At 39.2% G+C, this 25,389-nt stretch overlaps 1 protein-coding gene across 3 annotated transcripts in view; it reads left to right on the top strand.

Annotated features, from left to right (window-relative positions):
• Positions 1–25,389, top strand: part of LOC126470370 (chloride channel protein 2) — a 516,483-nt gene that overhangs the window by 401,920 nt on the left and 89,174 nt on the right. For all 3 annotated transcript variants that reach the window (XM_050098184.1, XM_050098185.1, XM_050098187.1), the window contains exon 10: positions 13,269–13,400. In XM_050098184.1, the coding sequence (XP_049954141.1) occupies positions 13,269–13,400 (132 nt within the window). The remainder of the gene's footprint in view (positions 1–13,268; positions 13,401–25,389) is intronic.

Genomic DNA, 25,389 nt, shown 5'->3' with positions numbered 1-25,389 from the left:
TGTAAATAGTGCCAAGCAAACCATTTTATTTGTAATTTAATCATTTTGTTGATCAATGACATATTCAGAAGGTTGTATTATTGTGTTATGTATCAAGAATTGTAACCTGTCTTTATGCATATGCAATGAATCATTTGATGTTGAATAAAGTATTATTATTAAGTAAAACATTGTACAAAATTGTAAAGATTGTGGCAGAAATCCATTGCATAAACTTTGCATTTCGTTTACTTTAGCTCATACGCTGCAGTGAATCAAATGTAGATATCAAAATTTTATTTAAAATTGAGAGCATAAGGATATCTCATGTTGTTCTTAAGTTACTGGGTTTTATATGTGAAGGATGATCACGGGTGATGTGCCCATTCGCATCCTTGCACATTGTGAATCATGTAGTGATAACAATTGTCATATCTGATACACAATTCAGAATATTGAAATGAGGTTTTTTTTGCAAATGGTAGCACACACTTTTAAGCACATATGTTGTATTATAAATACTCAAAACTTTTTTATTCACTGAGATATGGAAGTAACATGTCTGCAGCTGTGAGAGTTCAGCAGTGCAGAATGCATTCAGACATCCATAGTACTGTAGGAAAACCCAAACAGCATGTGCACACATGTACGGAACATTGGGGGAATGGTGTAGCAGGATGTGTATCCGTGCTCACAGCAACAAAAGGATTAATTTTGGTCCTTGAAACTTTGTAAGGAAGCTTTCACAGAATAGTAAACACCTGTTCAAGTGTCTGTCAATTTAGGTTTAATGGCATTTTTATGATGCTCTTCCATGAGTAAAAGAAATCTGTCACCATTCATACTGTTCTTCTTTGTATAGATTCAATATCCTCTGATAGTCTTGTTTGGTACGGGTTCCACAAACTTGAGCTATATTCATGGATGGGTTGCATGAGTGTTTTGTAAGCAGTCTCATCTGTAGGCTGACTACATTTGCCCAGTGTCCTGACAATGAACCATAGTCTGTCACTTGCTTTACCTATGTGCTCTTTCCATTTCATAACTTCATAATGGAATATGTATGAGTTGAGTGATTCCAGTTGTGGCTTACTGATACTGTAATCATAGGACACCATATTTTTGAGTTTCATGAAGTGTACACTTTTATATTCCTGATCATTTTAAGTAAGTTGGCAGCAGCTGCACAACTTTGAGATTTTATCAATATCTGATTAGGTATTTGTGCAGCTCTCTTAAGATAGCACTTCATTATAGATAGCTGCATTATCTCCAAAACATCTGAGGTTACTATAAATTTTATCGGGCAGGTCATTTAACCCTTTAACTGCTCTGGAAATGTTAACGTGTGCCTAGACATGTTCAGAGTACCAGGTGGAAGGACTAGTGGCTCGCATAAACATGTTCAGAGCACACAGGGACAGGTACAAAGGCACTCATTAACACATACGAAGCAGTTAAAGGGTTAATACACAACATGAACAGAAGGGGTCCCAACACACTTTCCTTGGAAACATGTGAAATTAATTCTATGTTTGATGGTTACTCTCCACCCAGTATAACAGGTCTTTCATAACAAAAAAGCCTCAGTCCAGTAACAAATTTCATTTGACACCATAGTATTACATTTTCTTTGATAAGACATAATGTGGCACTAAGTGAAATGCACTTTTGAAGTCAGTAAATATTACCAGATTGCCTTTAATCTATAAGAAAAATATGATTTGTTTTCTGCATGACTGAGGTTTTCAGAATGCAATCTCATTACATTTGGGCTCATAATATCTTCTAAAATTCTACACCAGGTGCTTGTGAGTGATATGGATTGTATTTTGTGGATTACTTCTATTATGCTTCTTGTAAATGAATGTGACCTGCATGGAAAATAACATTATACCACTGCAGTGGACATTCTATGACCTATGATTAGGCCACAGTCATAAACATTTGACAATATTATGAAAAGGATAGATTGCTACTCACCATATAGCAGAGATGTTGAGTTGTAAATAGGCACAACAAAAAGACTCTCAAACAAATAAGCTTTTGGCCAAAAGGCCTTCATCAGAATTAGACAAAACACACACACACACACACACAAACACAAATGCAATTCACACACACATGACCACAGTCTCTGGCAAAACCAGACTATGAGCATCAGTGCATAATGGGAGAAGCAATCTAGGTGGTGGGGTAAGGAGGAGGTTGGGGCGGGGAGGGGGAGGAACAGCAGGAAGAGGAGTGGTATGTGGTAAAGTGCTGCTTGTGGGAGCATTTCAGCCAAGGTGGAGAGAGGGTAGGACAGTTAGTGCATTCAGGAGGCTAGACAGAGGGTGGGAGGAAGGGGGGGGGGCAGTGGAAAAGTAGAGAAGTAAAAAGGCTGTGGGTGCTTTCATGAAATAGAGGGCTGCGTAGTATTATAGTGGGAACAGGGAAGGGGTTAGCTGGGTTTAGGATAATGACTAACAAAGGTTGAGGCCAGGAGGGTTATGGGAATGTACGATATATTGCAGGGAGAGCTCCACGTGGGCAATTCAGAAAAGCTGGTGTTGGTAGGGAGGATCCTGTGTCCCCATAACCCTCTTGGGCTCAACCTTGGTTAGTAACTGTCCTGCACTCACTTATCCCCTTCCCTGTTCCCACTCCAGTATTACATGCCTCTGTTCCACCCAAACAGCCACAGTCCTCTCTCCTTTTCCACACCCACCTTCTAACCTCCCACCTGCACCTAGCTGCCCTACCCTCTCTCTACCTTGGCCCTGTGTGCTCCTATAAGCATGACTTTACCATCCACCACCCCTGCCCTGCCCTGCTATCCCTTGCTCTCCCTGCCCCAGCCTCCTCCTTACCCCCACCACCCAGTCCTGCTTCTCCCATCATGCACTAATGCTCACAGTCTTTTTGTTGTGTCTAACTAAAACTCAAAATCTTCACTATATGCAGGTAGTGATCTATCCTTTTCATAATATTGTCATTATTCCATCCTGGATGTTCCAGTGTTTCACAAACTGTTCAACAATTCCATAGAACAACCTGGGAAACATGAGGAAAAAGGTGGAAATATTGCACCAACCACATAATCACCTACATTGAAATTAAGGGGAAATGATTTTCTGATCAATATATTGCTGCCAAAATTTACAGAATTGATAACTGCTCTTCAAATTTTCAGTTTAGTATGAAATCACTATCAACACATAGTTATGTGTTTTAAGTTGCAAATGTATGTTTTTTCAGCCAAAATGAAAACTCTAGATTCAGTTAGAGATGGCAGACTTGATTTCACTGTTCTGAACCTTACACCTTCTGGAGTACTTAGATTTAGATACTGAAAATGATGCCACAGTTTCTGCTGTATTGTGGGTTGCCTGCACTCTCCTGAATCCTGCTGTAGGCAACCCTTGCTTTGCATATTACGGCAGAAACTTTGGTACTGTTGACATCATTTAAAGTCTACATATTTCAGAAGGTATGAGGTTTAAAGCAGTGAAAATAAGTCTGCCATCACTAACTGTACCTCAAATTTTCATTTCTGTAGAAAAATCATACATGTGCTATTTGAAAAATCATAGCTTTGTGTTGAAAGTGATGTTTGTTTACATTTATGAATTGTGCATTCTTGCCCATTGTGTGAGCTCCTGACATAGGTGCATCCCTGGCCAATTGCATTTTTCACAATATTTTTTTTTTTTTTCCATTTCAGATATGTATGAGATGTTAAAGTTAGGTGGAACATCATATATATACTAAAATAAGGTTAAACACTTATCTGAATGAGGATACTTCAGTTTTACAGTCAGTATTTGTAGGAATCAGAACTGTAGTTTGCAATTAATGTTATACTACCAGCTTTGCAAAGCACACAAAAATGTCATACAATACATAAGAAATCATGAGACATGCAAGTTTTTATACAGTCAGTGAAAGATAATGGGGAAATGATATGAACAGCACATTTATTTTTTATGTTAAGTATTAGAATTTAGAGTTTTGAATCAAATACATTTGATACATTGGTTGTACAGAAAGGAAAAACTGAAATTCAGCTTATATATGCAAATAAACATGTGAACGGCATGAATGTTGTACTTAGGTGATCTAGTGACTCCTTCTACAATAGCATGCCATGGATGAACACTGTAACATCAATGTATTCCACTGAAGTAGTACTAACAAAGCATGTCTTCTGCATGAGGTAGTTAACAAGTGCTTCCCAACATCATTGAGGTATGAGCCATACTTACAGTATGGAATTACTGTTTGGGGAAACTACAGCAGTATCAATAAGAAAAAAAATTGTTCTGTAAAAAAAGGTCGTTAGACCATTCTGAATAAAAACAAACAGAGCCATGCAGAACTGCCTTCGGTAATAGCAAAATATTGACTTTTCCATCCATGTACATATACAGGTCAGTAATTTCACCAATCAAAGACAATACATTACTGGGGAAAATACAGATGTTCATTCATATGACACAATAAATAAAGGTCAGCTGAGAAGCATACCAGACAGGCTGAGAGCTACTCAGAAAGGTCTTCGATATTCAGGTGTACAACTGGTAAAACATCTTTCAGAGAGTCTACAGGACAGTATGAGTGAAACAACATTCCAGAAACATCTAAAGAGTTACTTAATGGAAAAAAGAATATTATAGTGTAGAGAAGTATATTTGTAAAGAATGAGGAATGGTATTATTACCAGTATGTATGTAGTGTAATCAACTGAAAATATTGAAGTAGGTAGTACGTAAATAACTTGTAGTATTTTCTTTTATACTGTAATATGCAGGCTAAATATTTAAAGATATTAGGATGAGTTGACCTGTCCTATATTACAAGTGCACACTCTGTACATGCTGTAAGCAAATGTGATTCAAATAAAAGTCAGTCAATCAGGGCTGAACCACTGAAGAACCAGAGCTGAATATTGTACCATGTAATATGCTATTTCATTAGCCATTTCTTATATTTGTATTATAAGGAAAATGCATTCCCTTCCATTCATATCCATTCACACTTTTTCATACTTGGAACAGCATATGTTTTCTTTCTCATGAAAGGAAATATGCTCTTAAAAAGTAACACTTTTGCTTTGCACAAATTCTGAGACATTTTTAGGAGACAATATCTTAAAAGTTCATGTAAAATTATTTGCAATGAAATGTTGCAATGTCGTACAAATTTATGAAGAATTATTAGCAATGAAATGTTCATCATGCAGAAAAATACTTACTAAAATTGAAGAACATTAATAATTTCAGTTAAATAAGCATATACAGAGTGCTCATTTTAACTGAAGACATTGAAATATCTCAAATACAACACAGCAGATCAAGAAAAGTTATGATTCCAATTTGTTTCTCTTGAAGGGGACTTCCAACAATACCACACTCAACCCACCACCCCATCCCGTGTAACGGTGGTGAGGAGGCAACTTTGGCATCTTCAAGGGGAACCCCCATTTTTTATTGGACATTATGAGTCTGTGGCAAAATCTACATATGTTTTGGTTGAAGCATTTTCCTTGTTTCACCACAGATGGTGTTGTAATTGCAGGAATAGAAATGAGTACACAATCATAATTTATGACATGCTACTTAATGGCTCATGAATATCCAATGGCATGTGGGATCCTACCTCCATGCTGCAAGGGTAGGGCAGGCCAGTATTTCATAACTTCTATTTGGAAAACCCATTTTCAACATTGTATTCCTCTGACATATTGAAAAGGGGACTATTCGATGTGCCACCATGGCCATGTAGCAAACTACTACATATTGTAACAGGCAGTACACTGTGACCAGAGCTCAAGTATCGTGTAGATGAAGAACAGATAGTGGCTCCAAACATTATAATACAGTGTTTATTGCCCATTCACCTACCTATCATTTGAAGAACAGATGTGTAAATGGATGATGAATGTGGCAATCACAGAAGACAAAATTAAAGATCCTGATTTCCTCAGAATGTAGGAGAAATGGTGAGGTTGCTGTTGCTTTGTATGCAGAGCATTTTCCAGAGAAAGCTTGCTATAGTTCATTCTTTTATGAGGTTGTGAATGCCTTTATGTCTGATGACAGCGTACAGACTGATAAGAGGAAATGAAGCAAACATGTTACAGGAGAAACTAATGAAACAGCTGTACTAACAGCAATGCAACACAATCCTCAGCTAAATGCCTGGGAATTACACCACAATTCTGGTATGTCAGTAGGTAGTATTGTCACAATACTGCATCATCATAAGTATCATCCATACCATGTGTCATTGCATCAAGAACTTCATGGCACCAATTTCCATAATGGGGTAGTGTTTTGCGAAAGAGCATGTCAAAAATGCAAACAACCCTCACATATTTTGTTGAATTACTATATTCTGATGAGTCTACATTCACAAACCAAGGTATTATTAACCGACATAACATGCATTACTGGAGTGTAAACAATCTCCATTGGTTATAGCAAGTTGACCTTCAACATCCTTGGTCAGTTAACGTATGGTGTGGCATCATGGAGAACAGACTCATTGGTCTATATGTTATCAATGGCACATCGAATGGGCACAAAAATCAAACATTTTTGGAACAGTAACTACCAGTACCACTGCAGGACATTGCCCTGGCCATTCGACAATCAGTGTGGCTTCAGCATGACAGCTGCCCAGTGCATTACGATGATGATGATGATGTTCAGTTTGTGGGGCGCTAAACTGCGGGGTCATCAGCGCCTGTACAAATTTCCAGTTGTTACAAGGTCCAATTTTTACACAGTCCAATCTAGCCACTGTTATGAATGATGATGATGATGATTAAATAATGATGACAACACAAACACCCAGTCCGCAGGCAGAGGAAATCCACAACCCAATCGGGAATTGCACCTGGGACTCCATGATCCAGACACAGCAATGCTAGCTTCTAGACCATGAGACGTGGACCCAGTGCATTATGCAACTCAAGCACAAGAGGTATAAAGCCCGGGCTGGTGAAACATGTCACTTGACAGCTCGCATGTAGTTGGCTATACTGCGATTGCGAGGTTGCAATAGCTGCCACCACAGAAGCCCACAACTTTGAAGTATGTTTTGTAAATGTAAGCTACAATCAATGCTTATATATAAGTGCAACAAAGTACATTTTTCTAACAATGGAGAGAACAACGCTGGAGACTAAGCATTTGATAGTATATGAAACCGGGAAATAAAAACACCCAAAGTTAATTACAATATCTATGAAAAGTAATTCCAAATTGTTACCATAATAGCTGAAAGTAAAACATTATATAATAATGTAAACCTAAGCTTACCAAAGAACACGCTGTTCCCACTCACAGAATGAAATAAAGCAAAACATGCATAGCCTACCCGATTGCAGAGAGAAAGAATTAATTCTGTATACATTTGCACTCACCAGTTTACAATGTCAATGGTGCAGTTCCAGCCAGTTCTCCTTCACTATCATCGGAACTGGCACAAAAACCATTGTCTTCGTCATCATCACCATCATCATCATCGCCATGCAGTCTGAGGCATCTTGTCACGGTTGGCACGGCTCCCCTGTCAGAGGTTCAAGCCCTCCCTCGGGCATGGGTGTGTGTGTTGTCCTTAGGGTAAGTTAGTTTAAGTTGGATTAAGTAAGCCTAGGGACCGATGACCTCAGCAGTTTGGTCCCATAGTCCTTACCACAAATTTCCATTTCCATCATCACCATTAAAGAAATTATTAATTGTTCATTTTAATTTATAATTCCATCTATAGTCTGTGCTTCTCTTATGAGTTTAGCAACATGGTCTACTTTCTTCCTTCATGAGGTAATGTATACAGTAGCGAAACCTTCATGTAGCAGTCTTTGCACTTCTGTAGTAAAAGTCTTGTTGTTACTTCTGAAGTACTCCAAGCCAATTCAATTGGATTAAAATGGCAGTGATAAGGTGATAGCCTAATTACCAAGTGACCCTGTTTCCTTGCAGTTTCATCTACAACATATTTGGGCATCATGGGCTTATTTTGTTTTATGAACGAGTATAACAACAGCTTTGTCATGCTTGTGTCCGCAGCAATGTCTTTTGCCTGCAACCACTGCACCATAGTTTCTTTACAGTCACTATTGGTGGGAATTTTATCTAAAATCACAGAATAGTATGGTGCATTGACCATCACAAACACTGTCAGAACACTAAACTGGAGCAGCAAATTTTTAAACCACTGTAGAAACCATGGGTGAATCATATCCTCATGATAGTCACTTGTTTTTCTCAATCAAAAAACTAAAAGTCCTTCAGGTACAAAGCTGTTTGAAGATCCTGCATGGGCCACAATTAATCACGATCCTCTCCCTGTTGGCTGATGACTGCTGCTGTTCAGAGTATCATCAGTTCAGCATTTCTCAACTGATTCTCCAGCATTGACCCTGGTTTTGTCTAACCATATGACTGAGTGTATGTCCTTTCCTACAACTTTGTGTAAGAAAATGGTATGAGCTGCAATGATGTGCACTTTTTCAAATAATAGTTTTTGCCCATCTGACTTTTTAAAACAGAAGCCCATACTTTTTAATACCATCTTGAGTGACATTTTCCCCCCTGAGAAAAGTTCACTTTCTTTTAAAGAAATTAGCGACTTCACTATTGTGGGGTATTCTCCATATATGTGCTGACAAATTGCATCAGGCTGGAAAGAATCAATATCTGTAACAAGACAAGGCTACATTTTTTTCTTTCCTGGAGTACTTAAAAACACATTGTTTCTCCCACAGGGGCTTTCTTCCACACTTTTTACTTCAGTGTCTTGTAAGTCTTGAAGTAGCACCCCTTTCCTTATAACTGTTCTTTGACTGAGTCCTAAAGTTTTCAATGTATGCTCTAAAACTTTATCAGCAGGAATTGATTCATGCCCATGAACAAAAACAAATCCCTTTTCTTGCTCGTAAAACTCATGCATCCTCCATAGCAATTCCAAAGCCTGACTATTTAATGGCACTCCTTGGCTCAGCTGATTGTCACTTGGTGAATGGCATTGTTTTGGTGACATTGTTTAGTAAACAAAAACTGTAGTTGAGGCGGTAACACAACAGAGAAGCAGGCATTTGCGCACTAATATACAATGTTTTCACGGAAGCCAGCAACATGGTAGTGCCAGTGCCGGAACCGACTTTTGTTCGGTGCTGTTATTGGTTCAGAAGACACAGCGCCTCACATTCCTCACTTGTTTGTCAATTACATTACCAACTTTATTGCGCTGGGGGAGTGACCTTGAAGTGACATGTTTCAGCAGACCAGATATAGATTGTGTTTACACTGGTCAGTGGATTGAAGGAGGCAGCCCTATTACCTGGCCTGCTAGGTTGCTGGATTTGACATCACCTGATTTCTGTCTGTGGAGATATTTAAGAGATAGGGTGTACCAGCAAGTGCCAACAGACCATGAAGACATGGTTGACCACATCAGGAATGCCTGTGCTGACATTCCTGGAGATATACTTTTGTCCTATGTATACCATGCCGCGTAGTCCCATGTTCGATATGTTGGAGGAATACAATGTTGCAAATGGGGTTTCCAATTAGAAGGTATGAAATACTGGCCTGTCCTACCCTCGCACCATAGAGGTGGGGTCTCAGGTGCCATAGATATTCAAGGGCCATTGAGTAGTATGTCATAAATTATGATTATGTATCCATTTCTATTCCTCCAATTACAGCACCATCTGTGTCAAAATGGAGAAAATGCTTCAGGCAAAACATATGTAGGTTTTGGTGTATAATTATAATCTCCAATTAAAAAATGGGGGTTTCCATTGAAGATTTCAAAGTGGCCAGTGACACAACACCCATGCAAGGGGAAAGGGGGGTGGGGGGGGGGGGGGGGGTTGAATGGGATATCTTTGGTTGTTCCCCTCCAAGACAAACAAATTGAAAGAAATTACAACTTTTTTTGATCTGATGTGTAATTTTCAAGATATTTTAATGTCTTAAGTTAAAATGAACACCTTGTATAAGTTTCACTGATTTAGGCTTCTGTGCTTGTGATAACTAGTGGCAGCTATAAATGAGTACTATAACAGGATCAATGATGGTATAGTACTGAGAATATCTCATTTAGAAAGGTATGCTTTGCTTGCATTGCTGGTTGATCAAAATTGAATTACCACATATTTTGTCACATGTAGAACAGAAATGTCGCATATAGAAGAGAAACATTAAACAAAAGGAAAGAAAACTGCTGAACTTAATATGGAGGCCACTTTTGTTTTATCGCACCTGTGACTCTGTGTAAAGAAAAAGAGGTGTGTTGCTGTTGTGGTCTTCAGTCCAAAGACTGGTTTGATGCAGTTCTCCGTGCTACTCTATCCTGTGCAAGCCTCTTCATATTTGAGTAACTACTGCAAACTACATTCCTTTGAATCTGCTGACTGTATTCATCTCTTGGTCTCTATAATTTTTACCCTCCATACTTCCCTCCAGTACTAAATTGGTGATCCCTTGATGCCTCAGAATGTGTCCTACAAACTAATGCCATCTTTTGGTTAGGTTGTGCCACAAATTTCTCTTCTCCCCAATTCTATTCAGTACCTCCTCATTAGTTGCATCATCTACCCATTTAATCTTCAGTATTCTTCTATAGCACCACATTTCAAAAGCTTCTGTTCTCTTCTTGTTTAAACAGTTTACCATCCATGTTTCACTTTCATATGTGGCTACACTCCATACAAATACTTTCAGAAAGAACTTCCTCACACTTAAATCTATACTTAATGTCTTAAGTTAAAATGAACACCTTGTATATGTTTCACAGATTTAGGCTTCTGTGCTTACAATAATATGCACTGCAGTAATATTTTACTGCCGCCAACTTATATTTCGTGGAAAGACCACAAAGATAAGATAAGAGAGATTAGGGATCGTACAGAGGAATATAGGCAGTCATTTTTCCCTCGTTCTGTTTGGGAGTGGAACAGGGAGAGAAGATGCTAGTTGTGGCGCGAGGTACCCTCCACCACGCACCATATGGTGGATTGTGGAGTATGTATGTAGATGTAGATGTAGATACACTTGATGCTAACAAATTTCTCTTCTTTAGAAACACTTTTCTTGCCATTACTAGTCTAAATTTTATATCCTCCCTGCTTCGACCATCATCAGTTATTTTGCTTCCCAAATAACAAAACTCATTTACTTCTTTAAGTGTCTCATTTCGTAATCTAATTCCCTCAGCATGACCTGATTTAATTTGGCTACGTTCCATTATCCTCGTTTTGCTTTTGTCTATGTTCATCTTATGTCCTCCTTTCAAGATATTGTCCATTCCATTCAACTGCTTTCCCAAGTCCTTTGCTGTCTGCATCTTATGTCCTCCTTTCAAGATATTGTCCATTCCGTTCAACTGCTTTTCCAAGTCCTTTGCTGTCTCTGACAAAATTGCAATGTCATCGTCAAACCTCAAAGTTTTCGTTTCTTCTTCCTGGACTTTAATTCCTACTCCAAATTTTTCTTTTATTTCCTTTACTGCTTGCTTAATATACCTATTGAATAACATGGGGGTAGGCTACAACCCTGTCTTGATCCCTTCGCAACCACTGCTTCCCTTTTGTAAACCTCAACTCTTACAACTGCCATCTGGTTTCTGTACAGATTGTAAATAGCCTTTCGCTCCTTGTATTTTACTGCTGCCAACTTTAGAATTAGAAAGAGAGTATTCCAGTCAACATGTCAAAGGCTTTCTCTAAGTCTACAAATGCTATTAACATGTAGGTTTGCCTTTCATTAGCCTATCTTCTATGAGAAGTTGTAGTGTCAGGTTTACCCTTGCTTTCAGCCGGTGGGAGTACCAGCACAGCAAGACTGTTTTGGTTGATGTTACAAGGCCACATCAGTCAATCAACCAGACTGTTGTCCCTGTAAGTACTGAAAAGGGTGCTGCCCCTCTTCAAGAACCACACATTAGTCTGGCCTCTTAACAGATACCCCTCCATTGTGGTTGCACCCACAGTATGGCTATCTGTATGACTTAGTCATGGAAGCCTCCCCATCAGCAGCAAGGTCCATTGTTCATTTGGGGGTGGGGGGTAAAGATGTGGGAAAGAAGAACTGTTTTGAGAATAAGACTCATAGCCTAAGGTATGAGACACTTGTCTTCTCCACTCTTTCGATCTTCCCATACTCTTTCTCCCTGAGGTTAGAATTAATTTTTCTGAAAGCTGGAACTGCTGTGTTCTGTTTTAATTGTTTCTGTTGGTAACTAACTGAAAATATAGAACAAGAAGGGAGTCATAATGTACCAGTTTCAAACAAGAAGAAAGTTTACCACTACGGCTGAATTAACTGGATATCAAGATTACAGGGTTACAAAATTATTAGCAGGAGCCTTGCACATACCTCTTTGACTCTGTACCAAGTCATTGATATTATTTGTAAAGCAATTTACTAATGAAACTATCTAAGCATAGTGGCATATATACATTTCCTAGTGTCTTACTCAATCAACCAAGGAGATGTCTTGGATAGTTTACAATAATATGCACAAAGTTAGGCCAGGCCAAGCCAACAATAAAGGGGAAAGTGGCTAACTGCTTTTTAAAATTTGGAAACATTCTTTGCCTTAGGAGCAGAAGTATACAAGGTAAAAGGACACAGAAAGAAATACAATGCCTAATCTTTAAACACATTTCAACATTGTTGTTGTGATCACTGTGTGTTTGTTTTTGGGTACGAGGTCATATATTTGAGCATGTTAAGCACTTGGCTTTTAGTTCCTTTACACATTTAAGATTTGACTTGTATCAATTATCCAGTAAAGCATATAGAATTTCACCCAACGTTCAGTCTTGATGATCCCCTTAAACAGACTTTTCGTGAATGAGGGGGAAAGGTTATTGTAGCTTCTTTTGTTTCCTCCTCACTCTCGCTTCAAAATCACATCCAATGGATGTAAAATAAAATACATATATGCACCAGTGCTGAGCAGAAATAGAAAAGTAATGCAATAATTTCCTTACAGTATTGCAGTTTTATTTAATGTGAACTATGCTGAGGTGAATGTGTGAACATACCACTGTGTTTGGCATTTGTGTTCTTGATGGTTAAGTGGGCAAGAGTATAGCAGTTTTTCAGAGAAACTGGAATGAGTGGATGCAGTTAAAGAGGACATCTTTTTGCTGCAATTGCCTAAAACATTAGAATTGTTCATTTATTAAATGATGATAGTTAATGGCACAATGAACATAAATATTTTTTCTTGTTATTCATTTTATGGTTAAAAATATGAACTAATGGATCTTCTTTATAAATAAACAGGTTGCAGGCTTATTCACCAATTTTACTTGGACAAAAGAGTGGCTATCAGTTGAAGAGCAAGAAGTTGTTAATCACTGGAGAACGCCATACACAAGTGTTTTTGTTAGCCTTGCTGGATTCACAATCTTTCAGGTAAGCAGTGCATGGACTAAATTTTGTGAATGAATTTTACAGTACGAAAGACAGGAAAACGATAATGCATAGTGGAAAGGATTTCTGTGTTATGTGACTCATGTAATGAAAGCTTAAGTTTATATCTTTGAGAAACAGGACATTTCCATTCAATTATACACCCATCAAAAAAAGTTTTGCATCACCCTGGTTCCTAGAACTCCTGCACATAGACATTGACTGTGGATATTGTATTACAGATACAGTCACTTTCTCTGTTCAGAGATGTCGCTAAACATGCCCAAAGACATAAACAACCATGCATGAGCAGTGCCTATTAGACAGAGGGGGTCTGAGAGCCGATCAGTTCCAGTCGTTCCACCAGGAAAGAGGTATATGACCCGTGTTGTCTGCAGTTCAACCTCGCCTCAACAGTCTGTATCGTGGTTTGATCATGTCTGCATTGTTACCTTGTGCCAGGAAGGGCTCTCAACAAGGGAAGTGTCCAGGCATCTCAGAGTGAACCAAAGCGATGTCGTTCGGACATGGAGGAGACATAGAGAGACAGGAACTGTTGATGACAGCCTCGCTCAGGCCGCCCAGGGGATGCAGTAGATGACTGCTACCTATGGATTATGGCTCGGAGGAACTCTGACAGTAATGCCATAATGTTGAATAATGCTTTTTGCACTGCCACAGGACATTGTGTTACTACTCAAACTGTGCACAATAAGCTGCATGATGCGCAACTTCATTCCCAACATCCATGGCGAGGTCCATCTTTGCAACCAGGACACCATGCAGTGCAGTACAGATGGGCCCAACAACATGCTGATTGGACAGCTCAGGATTGGCATCACGTTCTCTTCACTGCTGAGTGTTGCATATGCCTTCAACCAGACAATTGTTGGAGACGTGTTTGGAGGCAACCTGGTCAGGCTGAACGCCTCAGACACACTGTTCAGTGAGTGCAGCAAGGCGGAGGTTCCCTGCTGTTTTGGTGTGGTATTATGTGGGGCCGACATACGCCACTGGTGGTCATGGAAGGCGCCGTAATGGCTGTACGTTACATGAATGCCATCCTGTGATCAATAGTGCAACCATATCAGCAGCGTATCGGAGTGGCATTCATCTTCATGGATGACAATTCATGCTCCCATCATGCACATCTTGTGAATGACTTCATTCAGGATAATGACATCATTCAACTAGAGTGGCCAGCATGTTCTCCAGACATGAAGCCTATCGAACATACCTAGGATGGATTGAGAAGGGCTGTTTATGGATGACATGACCCACCAACCACTCTGAGGGATCTATGCCGAATCGCCATTGAGGAGTCGGACAATCTGGACCAACAGTGCCTTGATGAACTTGTGGATAGTATGCCATGACGAATACAGGTAAGCATCAATGCAAGAGGATGTGTTACTGGGTATTAGAGTTACCACTGTGTACAACATTCTGGACCAGCACCTCTGAAGGTCTCTCTGTATGGTGGTACAGCATGTAATGTGTGGTTTTCATAAGCAATAAAAAGGGCGGAAATGATGTTCATGTTGATCTCTGTTCCAATTTTCTGTACAGGTTCCGGAACTATCGGAACCAAGGTAATGCAAAACTTTTTTTGATGTGTGTATTATACTTACAGAATGGTAACACTTTTATGTATATACAATTTGTCATGGATATAAATATTTGAGTAAGTTTTCCATTTGTTATGTAGACACTTAGAAATTTGGAGTGATGGGTTCAATGAAACAGGACAAACATAGAGTGATATAATGAACGGTACAATGTGCCTGAGTTAAAACAGAACACTTTTATCATTTATTTTTCAATTATTTATCCATCCATCTGGAGATAAAATGTATTGTGTGGGAATTTTCAGGTTTCCCAAATCTTTATGTCAATAACATGCACATGGTAGAATATCCTAAACAGAGTATTTTGGTATGTGGAAGTAATAGTTGCAAGTCATATTTACTTTTTTATTGATATAAATAACTCACACTCTACACTAACAGTTTAAGCTTATAGAAACAGTTCAAAGCAATGGCCACATGTCAATGGATGCATCACAAAAGCAAATAAAATTTTTCTACACTGTCTCAAATATCTGTGTTGTGTGTTGTAAAACGAGACAGGCACCTAGAGTCCCACCAACAAGATCCTCTTCAGTTTCTACTGGGGTTTCCTGCACCAATGGCTTCATTTATCCCCAATGGAAAAAATACATGTGTGTGAGGATCAGCATTCACTCTGGTCATTGGACAGGACCTCTGTTTCCAACAACAAATATCTATATGATGAGTCTCTTATGTTCAAGTCCTCACAGATATTAATAACCTAACCTAACCTAACCTGTGGTAGTACATCACAACTGAACATCAGGTAATTGCTCAAACAGGATGGAATCAAATAAATTCCCTTTTTATATGATTTCGTACAGTTCCAGCCCACAAATTAACATATAAGTGTTGATGGTGGCCTGATAATGAACCCCTTGAGTGTGAGGTCACAAAAGGCCAATAATGTTTGTGCCCCATGCATTGTTTACCATGCAACCATAATGTTGGCTGCTAATGGAACAGTGAGTGGGGTTGGAGGTATCCAGTGGTGAGCACAGCAGGAGGCTGCAGAGAGTAGTTGAACTGCTTAGTCAATAAGTTATCCACAACAACACTACAGTGCTAGTGGTATTGACACAAAGCAGACAACGACAACAATATACAAAGAAAACATTACATTATATCTACAACAACAGTTGCCAGAGTTGACATTTAATCAGAAAAGAACTCAAGGAATTTCACTGAGTGAGCAAGATGTGTCAGATGAAATATTAGTGTTTCTGCAACATGAGTCTGTGGAATGTGTGGTGTTGTATATGCTCGACTGTGTGGACAGTGTACATGAGGAGTACAGTTATGACGATACATGCTAAACAAGTGAAAGCAATACTGTAACAGGTGTCGAGCCATGTAGATCATCATCCTTGTTGGACAGGGAGCCACAAATCCTATCTCCAGAGAAATGTAGTATAAGACAATTGTTGCCCAAGTAGAGGGTTCTAAACATAATTATGTACATGGAAGATTATCCACAGCATAGTAAAAAACACTTGGAATAGGTCTGCAGCAATATGATCATGTAGTGGATAAGAAAAACTATGGCTATTAGAGAGAGAACAAGGCACACTTGCTACAAAACCTGGTATTTGCAAGTTTCAAGTATGCTTGATACAATTTACAGGATGTGCATGATAGTGACCTACTATGTTACACACATCATATTGTACATGGCATAGATTAGAGTGATTTCTAAGAAAGCAGGTGATGGTAACATGACTTCAAACAGTGCTACAGAGTTGGAACACTTAGAGAATGAAATTTCAGACAAAGCGTCAATCTGACAATGCACATCAGATTGTGGAATCAGCCCAAAAATTTGTAGGTGAGGTAAACAAACTTATCCCATCATTCAGTAAGGAATTTGTTTTCAACTCCAACCAATTCAGGATTTGAAGAGGAAATGAATTGAAAGGAACTCTGTAAATAAGAGGTACAAAGAGTTGTATCGAGATCAGCTAACATCAGTGCCTTCATGCATTCATTTACAGTTATGCTGACTATTAATGTGGTTGGTAAATTGGCTGGAAAGTTATTTATTGTGCTGCGAGAAGTTGGCGGCGCTCTGCTTCCTATGATTCTTTCTTGTGTGCATGGTCGTGCAAGGGCAGTAAGAAATATTTACATCACAGCAAGCAAGAGTGAGAAAATGGGTATAAGAGAACTATAACTATGGTATAAGCACTGCTTTTCACCTATAGCTGGTCAAAATAACTTGAGTCTGCTTGATTCCTGGTCTGCATATGAAAATCATACTCCCTTAGAGAAAACTATCCCTACTGAAATGTGTGTGACATTGCAATTCACACCATCTGGAACCACTGGACAAGTTCAGTCTCTGGATGTTTGTTTTTTCCATGCCTATAAAACATGTTATCACACTATCTGCAGCTATACCTTAAAGGATAGCCAGTTACACGATAAGCTTCATGACACTCTGTTTTGCATTTGGTTGCATGCCATCACACTCCATCAGTTCTCATCACCCCATTACACAATATGATTCTGTATGCATTCCTTAGGAGTGGATACCTAGCTGAATATCCTGCATGGTTTGTAACTCACAAAGAGTTTGCCTTCAATTTTGATGGTGCAATCCTTTGTGATGACTGCGGTGCACCAGTTTTCATTTGGTGTTGATGGTGCAAGTTAATGGTTTGTTTTTAACATTTCTTGTGTGTCAAAAATCTCCATTTTGTGAAGTATAATACATACATAATGTAGAAGCTTGATCTTTGCTCATCCTGAACACTCGTTTTCTGTTGCCTTCTTGATGCACATGGTGAATCATTAGCAGCTAATATTTTTCCTTTCATAATTATTAACACAACACTTTCAAATGAACCTTACTATGGGTTGAACTTACAACCTCAAATTCAAGGATTCCTTGTGAGGCCATGTGGCAAATGGTTTTTTTTAATCACTTCAGCCATGGTTGTTGTCACACTGCTCTGAAATAGTCTTATAGCCTCTGGAATAAGTTTCAGTTAGTGGAGACTGCCTCATGAAGAACAATATAATTCAGATCAGTGGAATAACGGCTATGGATGACAAATACAGGATGTCCATGAAACTTCCTGGCAGATTAAAACTGTGTGCCCAACCGAGACTCGAACTCGGGACCTTTGCCTTTCGCGGGCAAGTGCTCTACCAACTGAGCTACCGAAGCACGACTCACGCCTGGTACTCACAGCTTTACTTCTGCCAGTACCTTGTCTCCTACCTTCCAAACCGCAGGAGAGCTTCTGTAAAGTTTGGAAGGTAGGAGACGAGGTACTGACAGAAGTAAAGCTGTGAGTACCGGGCGTGAGTCGTGCTTCGGTAGCTCAGTTGGTAGAGCACTTGCCCGCGAAACGCAAAGGTCCCGAGTTCAAGTCTCGGTCGGGCACACAGTTTTAATCTGCCAGGAAGTTTCATATCAGCGCACACTCCGCTGCAGAGTGAAAATCTCATTCTGGACAGGATGTCCATATTTAAAGTTCTAGTTTCAAAAAGCTGCAGAAAAAGAAACACTTCTCAGAAAGATGTCAGATTTGAACAGCACATTGTTTATGCAGAGGAAAGCATCACATAAAAAAAAAAAAAAAAAAAAATAATAATAATAATGGAAATGTGACCAATATTCAAAAAGCTGCAGAAAAAGAAACACTTCTCAGAAAGATGTCAGATTTGAACAGCACATTATTGATGCAGAGGAAAGCATCACATAAAAAAAATTAATGAAAATGTGACCAATAGACAGTACTGCAAGTATCAGTGTGTACACTAGCAGACATGTGACACTTGGCTGTTCTTCAGTTTGCGTTCAAGACACCCAACATGACTGTCTCCATGAAGGACCACACACTGCTAGTAAAGCTCTTTTACAAGAACAGTGATTGTTTGCCAGTAGTCCTGCAGACGTTCTGGACATTGAAGGTATGAAAAAAGGATTTGGTCCATTGTTTGTTAATGAGCTGGAGAAAATGATTACAAAATTTGAAAAGACAAATTCTTTTGAAGTGCTATGTGGCAGAGGGAGGAATGCAGTCAGAGATATGGCCCCAGCATTGCAAGTGTGGTGGTGTGGAAACGTGCAGTGCATGGGGAATTGCCCATACTTTGGACATATACCTGAAAGCACGATGCATAAAATCTGAAAAAACATCCAGCATTGCTGTCGATAAAAAGTCTACATCTACATCTACATGGTTACTCTGCAATTCACACTTGAGTGCCTAGCAGAGGGTTCATCGAACCATTTTCATACTACCTCTGTACCATTCCACTCTTGAATGGCGCATGGGGGAAAGGAACACCTAAATCTTTCCGTTCAAGCTCTGATTTCTCTTATTTTATTATGATGATCATTTGTCCCTATGTAGGTGGGTGTCAACAAAATATTTTCACATTCGAAAGAGAAAGTTGGTGATTGAAATTTCGTAAATAGATCTCACCACAACGAAAACCCCCTTTGTTTCAGTGACTGCCACCCCAACTCACTTATCATATCAGTGACATTCTCACCCCTATTGCGCGATAAGACGAAATGGGCTGCCCTTCTTTGCATTTTTTCGATGTCCTCTGTCAATCCTACCTTGTAAGGATCCCACACCATGCTGCAGTATTCCAGCAGAGGACAGACAAGTGTAATGTAGGCTGTCTCTTTAGTGGGTTTGTCGCATCTTCTTAGTGTTCTACCAACAAAGCTCATCCTTTGTTTCGCCTTCCCCACAATATTGTCTATGTGGTGTTTCCAATTTAAGTTGCTTGTAACTGTATTTCTTAGGTATGTAGTCGAATTGACAGCCCTTAGATTTGTGTGATTTATTGTATACCCAAAATTTATCGGACTTCTTTTAGTACCCATATGGATGACCCCGCACTTTTCTTTGTTTAGTGCCAATTGCCACTTTTCGCACCATACACAAATTCTCTCTAGATCATTTGCTAATTGGAATTGATCATCTGATGATTTTACTAGATGGTAAGTTACTGCATCATCTGCAAACAATCTAAGGGGGCTGCCCAGATTATCACCTAGATCATTTATGTAAATCAGGAACAGCAGAGGGCCTATGACACTACCTCGCAGAATGCCAGATATCACATCTGTTCTACTCGATGATTTACCATCTATCACTACAAACTGTGACCTTTCTGAGAGGACATCACAGATCCAGTCACACAACTGAGACGATACTCCATATGCATGCAGTTTGATTAATAGTCGCTTGTGAGGAACAGTATCAAAAGCCTTCTGGAAATCTAGGAATATGGAATTGATCTGAGATCCCTTGTCGACAGCACTCATTACTTCATGGGAATAAAGAGCTAGCTGTGTTGCACAAGAATGATATTTTCTGAATCAGTGTTGGTTATGTACCAATAAGCCATTTTCTTCAAGGTGGTTCATAATGTTCGAGTACAGTATATGCTCCAGGATCCTACTGCAAATTGAGGTCAGTGATATGGGTCTGTATTTCAATGGGTTACTCCAATTTCCTTTCTTGAATATTGGTGTGACCTGTACTGCTTTCCAGCCCTGTTTAGAAGTTACTTCCTGCTGGCCTGCCAGCAAGATAAATGTGTGCACTGTAATTTCTTGCCCACATGGTAGTGGACAATGAATGGTCACTGAATGTTCTGTGGACAGATAGTGCCCATTTCCATCTCAAAGGAGATGTCAGTACACAGAATATGGGCAATGGAAAATCCACATGCACATCATTTGGTACCACTTCATTCTTCAAAGGTGACTATGTGGAGAGGGTTGACGGCATCATTTATCATTGGGTCATATTTTTTGGATGAGATGAGTACTGCAGGTCCTGTTACCTGTACTGTTACTGGTAAATGCTGTGAGAGTCTTCTGCATGCCAATGTCATCCCAGCCCTCCAGCAGTGTGGATGTGTGGGAAGTATCATTTTTGTCTGAGATGGTGGACCTTGCAAACTGCATGGCCAATGAAGTGGCTGCTGCAGGGTCATTTCATAAATGTTAAAATTATCAGCTACCATTTCCTTAGAGTCTGGTTGTCCAGATCACCTGATCTTAATCCATGTGACCTCTGGCTGTGGGGTTATCTGAAAGATGTTATGTTTAGTGCTCCAATTATGAATGTTGCTGAATTGAAGACATGCACTCAGCAACACATTCTGAATGTAACATCTGAGACACTTTGATCTGTTGTAGAAGATGCTGTTTCTTGATTTCAGCTTGTGGCAGAAAACAGTGGGCAGCATATTGGACTGTCTTGTGCCACTCTCACTACAATTTGAAACAAATTTCATTTGTGTTTTTATGTGGTTTCTGGCTTCAGCCCAATTAAAAACCAATTTTTAACATCTGATGTGCTACTACCCTGCTGTGGTGGATAGGCACCTAACAGTGCCACAACTGTTGACTACCAAACTTGTGCAATCATGGTCATTGAACAGTATGGGTGTTGTAATGTGCAGCTCAAACCATAGCTGTTGTACTGCAATTCATCTGTCATATGTAGCTGACCCCATTTACATATTATATATATATAAAAACAAAGATGATGTGACTTACCAAACGAAAGCGCTGGCAAGTTGATAGACACACAAACAAACACAAACATACACACAAAATTCAAGCTTCCGCAACCAATGGTTGCTTCATCAGGAAAGAGGAAAGGAGAGGGAAAGACGAAAGGATGTGGGTTTTAAGGGAGAGGGTAAGGAGTCATTCCAATCCCGGGAATGGAAGGTGACTATGTGGAGAGGGTTGACGGCATCATTTATCATTGGGTCATACGTTAGGGGGAAAAAGGACAGGTATACACTCGCACACACACACATATCCATCCGCACATACACAGTCACAAGCTGCTTGTGACTGTGTATGTGCGGATGGATATGTGTGTGTGTGCGAGTGTATACCTGTCCTTTTTTCCCCCTAATGTAAGTCTTTCCACTCCCGGGATTGGAATGACTCCTTACCCTCTCCCTTAAAACCCACATCCTTTTGTCTTTCCCTCTCCTTCCCTCTTTCCTGATGAAGCAACCGTTGGTTGTGAAAGTTTGAATTTTGTGTGTATGTTTGTGTTTGTTTGTGTGTCTATCAACCTGGCAGTGCTTTCGTTTGGTAAGTCACATCATCTTTGTTTTTAGATATATTTTTCCCACGTAGTTGTGACTTACCATACGAAAGTGCTGGCAGGTCGATAGAAACACAAACAAACACATACATACACACAAAATTCTAGTTGTGTGTATGTATGTGTTTGTGTGTGTTTCTATCGACCTGCCAGCGCTTTCGTATGGTAAGTCACATCATCTTTGTTTTTAAATATATTTTTCCCGTGTGGAATGTTTCCCTCTAATATATATATATATATATATTAGACACACACACACACACACATATACACACACACACACACAGACACACACACATTGATGTTTCCCCCTGCATCTGTAATATTCTATTGAAATTTGATGTCATTCTCAGCAGTGGTTCTGTTTCTATAACATTTTGAAAGTGGAGCTTTAATTATGGGCACACTGTACATTGATGCAAGGACTTGGTGACATGAATGAAAGTGCTATTATATGGTTGTCATAAACATTTCAGTTCTCTCTCTGCCTATTTATTTATTTACTTTTATTTTATTTTTATTGTTGATGGCCTGAAATACATGACTGGAATTTATGGCATATATACCAGATATGTAAAACACAATTTTGAACAGTGTTTACATCAGTAATTTGGTATTTGTGTCTTGTGTTCAGTTTATAAACAACTTTGGGTGCCCACATTTCTCAGTTGCCATACTTACACTGGAGTTTCTAAACTGTAAACAGAAGCTAAGATCAGAATTTCAGTTCAGAAACTGAAACTGTGTTTCATGTTTCAGTAGACTCCAATCTTGTGTTCAAATAATTTTTTTATTCACACTAATTTGCAGAAAGCCATTAATTTAACACAGAGAAGGATCAATATAGTAGTACATGTCCACTCATTTCAAGTGGCATTGGTTTTTAATAAATTCAGTTTTTGTGTGACCACATGGGTCCATGAGTGCTCAGAGACTCGCAAATTACGTGTTGGTTTGTTGTATTGCACAACTTGTGCAGGAACAATGACAAAGAAAATTTTGCAAAGTGTTAATATGTGTGTTTGGTTGTCTGTGTGGTTTTGTGTGTAATGAATGTGTGTACTATTGCTGGAAAAAGAGTAGTGCTCAAAAGGTAGTGTGAATGCTGTTTTCTGTTATGTGTTACTGTGCTCCACACATGGATCTGCTCTATGTGAGAGGTTGCCTTTCTCTTATTTTATGTATTTCTAATATAATGCTATGTTTGGGGACTGAATTGATAAAACATTGATTTTTCTTGAAATTTCATTTCAGTTATTGTTTTCATCAACATATTGCCCAGTCATACAATTGTAAATCATCCATAGAACTATACCACATAATGGTGACACAGAGACTGAAAACTACATTTTTAACTGCAAAACATGTGCAGTTGCAGAGGCAAATTTTGACCACAATCTGTTAGTTATGAAATGTAGGCTAAAACTGAAGAACTTAAAAAAGGTTTGGAAGAGAAGGAGGAAGATTGCACAGATGTGCTTCCTTCATTTCACCTATGACAAGGATGTCATCCAGGTAGTTACTGCATCATGGGATGTCACAGATAATCTGTTCTGGATAATACTGAACGACTTCAGTGCAGTGTCACACCTAAGGGAAACAATTGTAGTGATATAGGCTAAAGTAAAATTGATTATCATGAACTATTGGGAAGTCTTGTTCAATGATAACTGTACATATGCCTCTGCTGGATCAGTTTTCAAAAAATATTTGCACCTGACTGTTTTGATACACGTTCTATATGATGAGAATTGCAGTGTCTCAAGAATTGATTGAGCATTGACCATTACTTTAAAATTCCCATATACATAAAGTCTGTCATCAGATTTGTGAAGAAACACCAAAGGAGTTGCTGCTGTGGTCTTCAGTCCTGAGACTGGTTTGATGCAGCTCTCCATGCTATTCTATCCTGTGCAAGCTTTTTCATCTCCCAGTACCTACTGCAACCTACATCCTTCTGAATCTGCTTAGTGTATTCATCTCTTGGTCTCCCTCTACGATTTTTACCCTCCACGCTCCCCTCCAATACTAAATTGGTGATTCCTTGATGCCTCAGAACATGTCCTACCAACCGATCCCTTCTTCTAGTCAAGTTGTGCCACAAACTCCTCTTCTCCCCAATCCTATTCAATACCTCCTCATTAGTTATGTGATCTACCCATCTAATCTTCAGCATTCTTCTGTAGCACCACATTTCGAAAGCTTCTATTCTCTTCTTGTCCAAACTATTTATTGTCCATGTTTCACTTCCATACATGGCTACACTCCATACGAATACTTTCAGAAATGACTTCCTGACACTTATATCAATACTGGATGTTAACAAATTTCTCTTCTTCAGAAACGCTTTCCTTGCCATTGCCAGCCTACATTTTATATCCTCTCTACTTCGACCATCATCAGTTATTTTGCTCCCCAAATAGCAAAACTCCTTTACTACTTTAAGTGCCTCATTTCCTAATCTAATCCCCTCAGCATCACCCGACTTAATTAGACTACATTCCATTATCCTTGTTTTGCTTTTGTTGATGTTCATCTTATATCCTCCTTTCAAGACACTGTCCATTCCATTCAACTGCTCTTCCAAGTCCTTTGCTGTCTCTGACAGAATTACAATGTCATCGGCGAACCTCAAAGTTTTTATTTCTACTCCATGAATTTTAATACCTACTCCGAATTTTTCTTTTGTTTCCTTTACTGCTTGCTCAATATACAGATTGAACAACATCGGGGAGAGGCTACAACCCTGTCTTACTCCCTTCCCAACCACTGCTTCCCTTTCATGTCCCTCGACTCTTATAACTGCCATCTGGTTTCTGTACAAATTGTAAATAGCCTTTTGCTCCCTGTATTTTACCCCTGCCACCTTTAGAATTTGAAAGAGAGTATTCCAGTCAACATTGTCAAAAGCTTTCTCTAAGTCTACAAATGCTAGAAACGTAGGTTTGCCTTTCCTTAATCTTTCTTCTAAGATAAGTCGTAAGGTCAGTATTGCCTCACGTGTTCCAACATTTCTACGGAATCCAAACTGATCTTCCCCGAGGTCCGCTTCTACCAGTTTTTCCATTCGTCTGTAAAGAATTCGTGTTAGTATTTTGCAGCTGTGACTTATTAAACTGATAGTTCGGTAATTTTCACATCTGTCAACACCTGCTTTCTTTGGGATTGCAATTATTATATTCTTTTTGAAGTCTGTGGGTATTTCGCCTGTTTCATACATCTTGCTCAACAGATGGTAGAGTTTTGTCAGTACTGGCTCTCCCGAGGCCATCAGTA

This window comes from Schistocerca serialis, chromosome 3 (assembly GCF_023864345.2).
Source record: "Schistocerca serialis cubense isolate TAMUIC-IGC-003099 chromosome 3, iqSchSeri2.2, whole genome shotgun sequence".
Taxonomy (NCBI): Eukaryota; Metazoa; Arthropoda; class Insecta; order Orthoptera; family Acrididae; genus Schistocerca; species Schistocerca serialis.
This window is presented reverse-complemented; position numbering and strand designations above follow the sequence as displayed.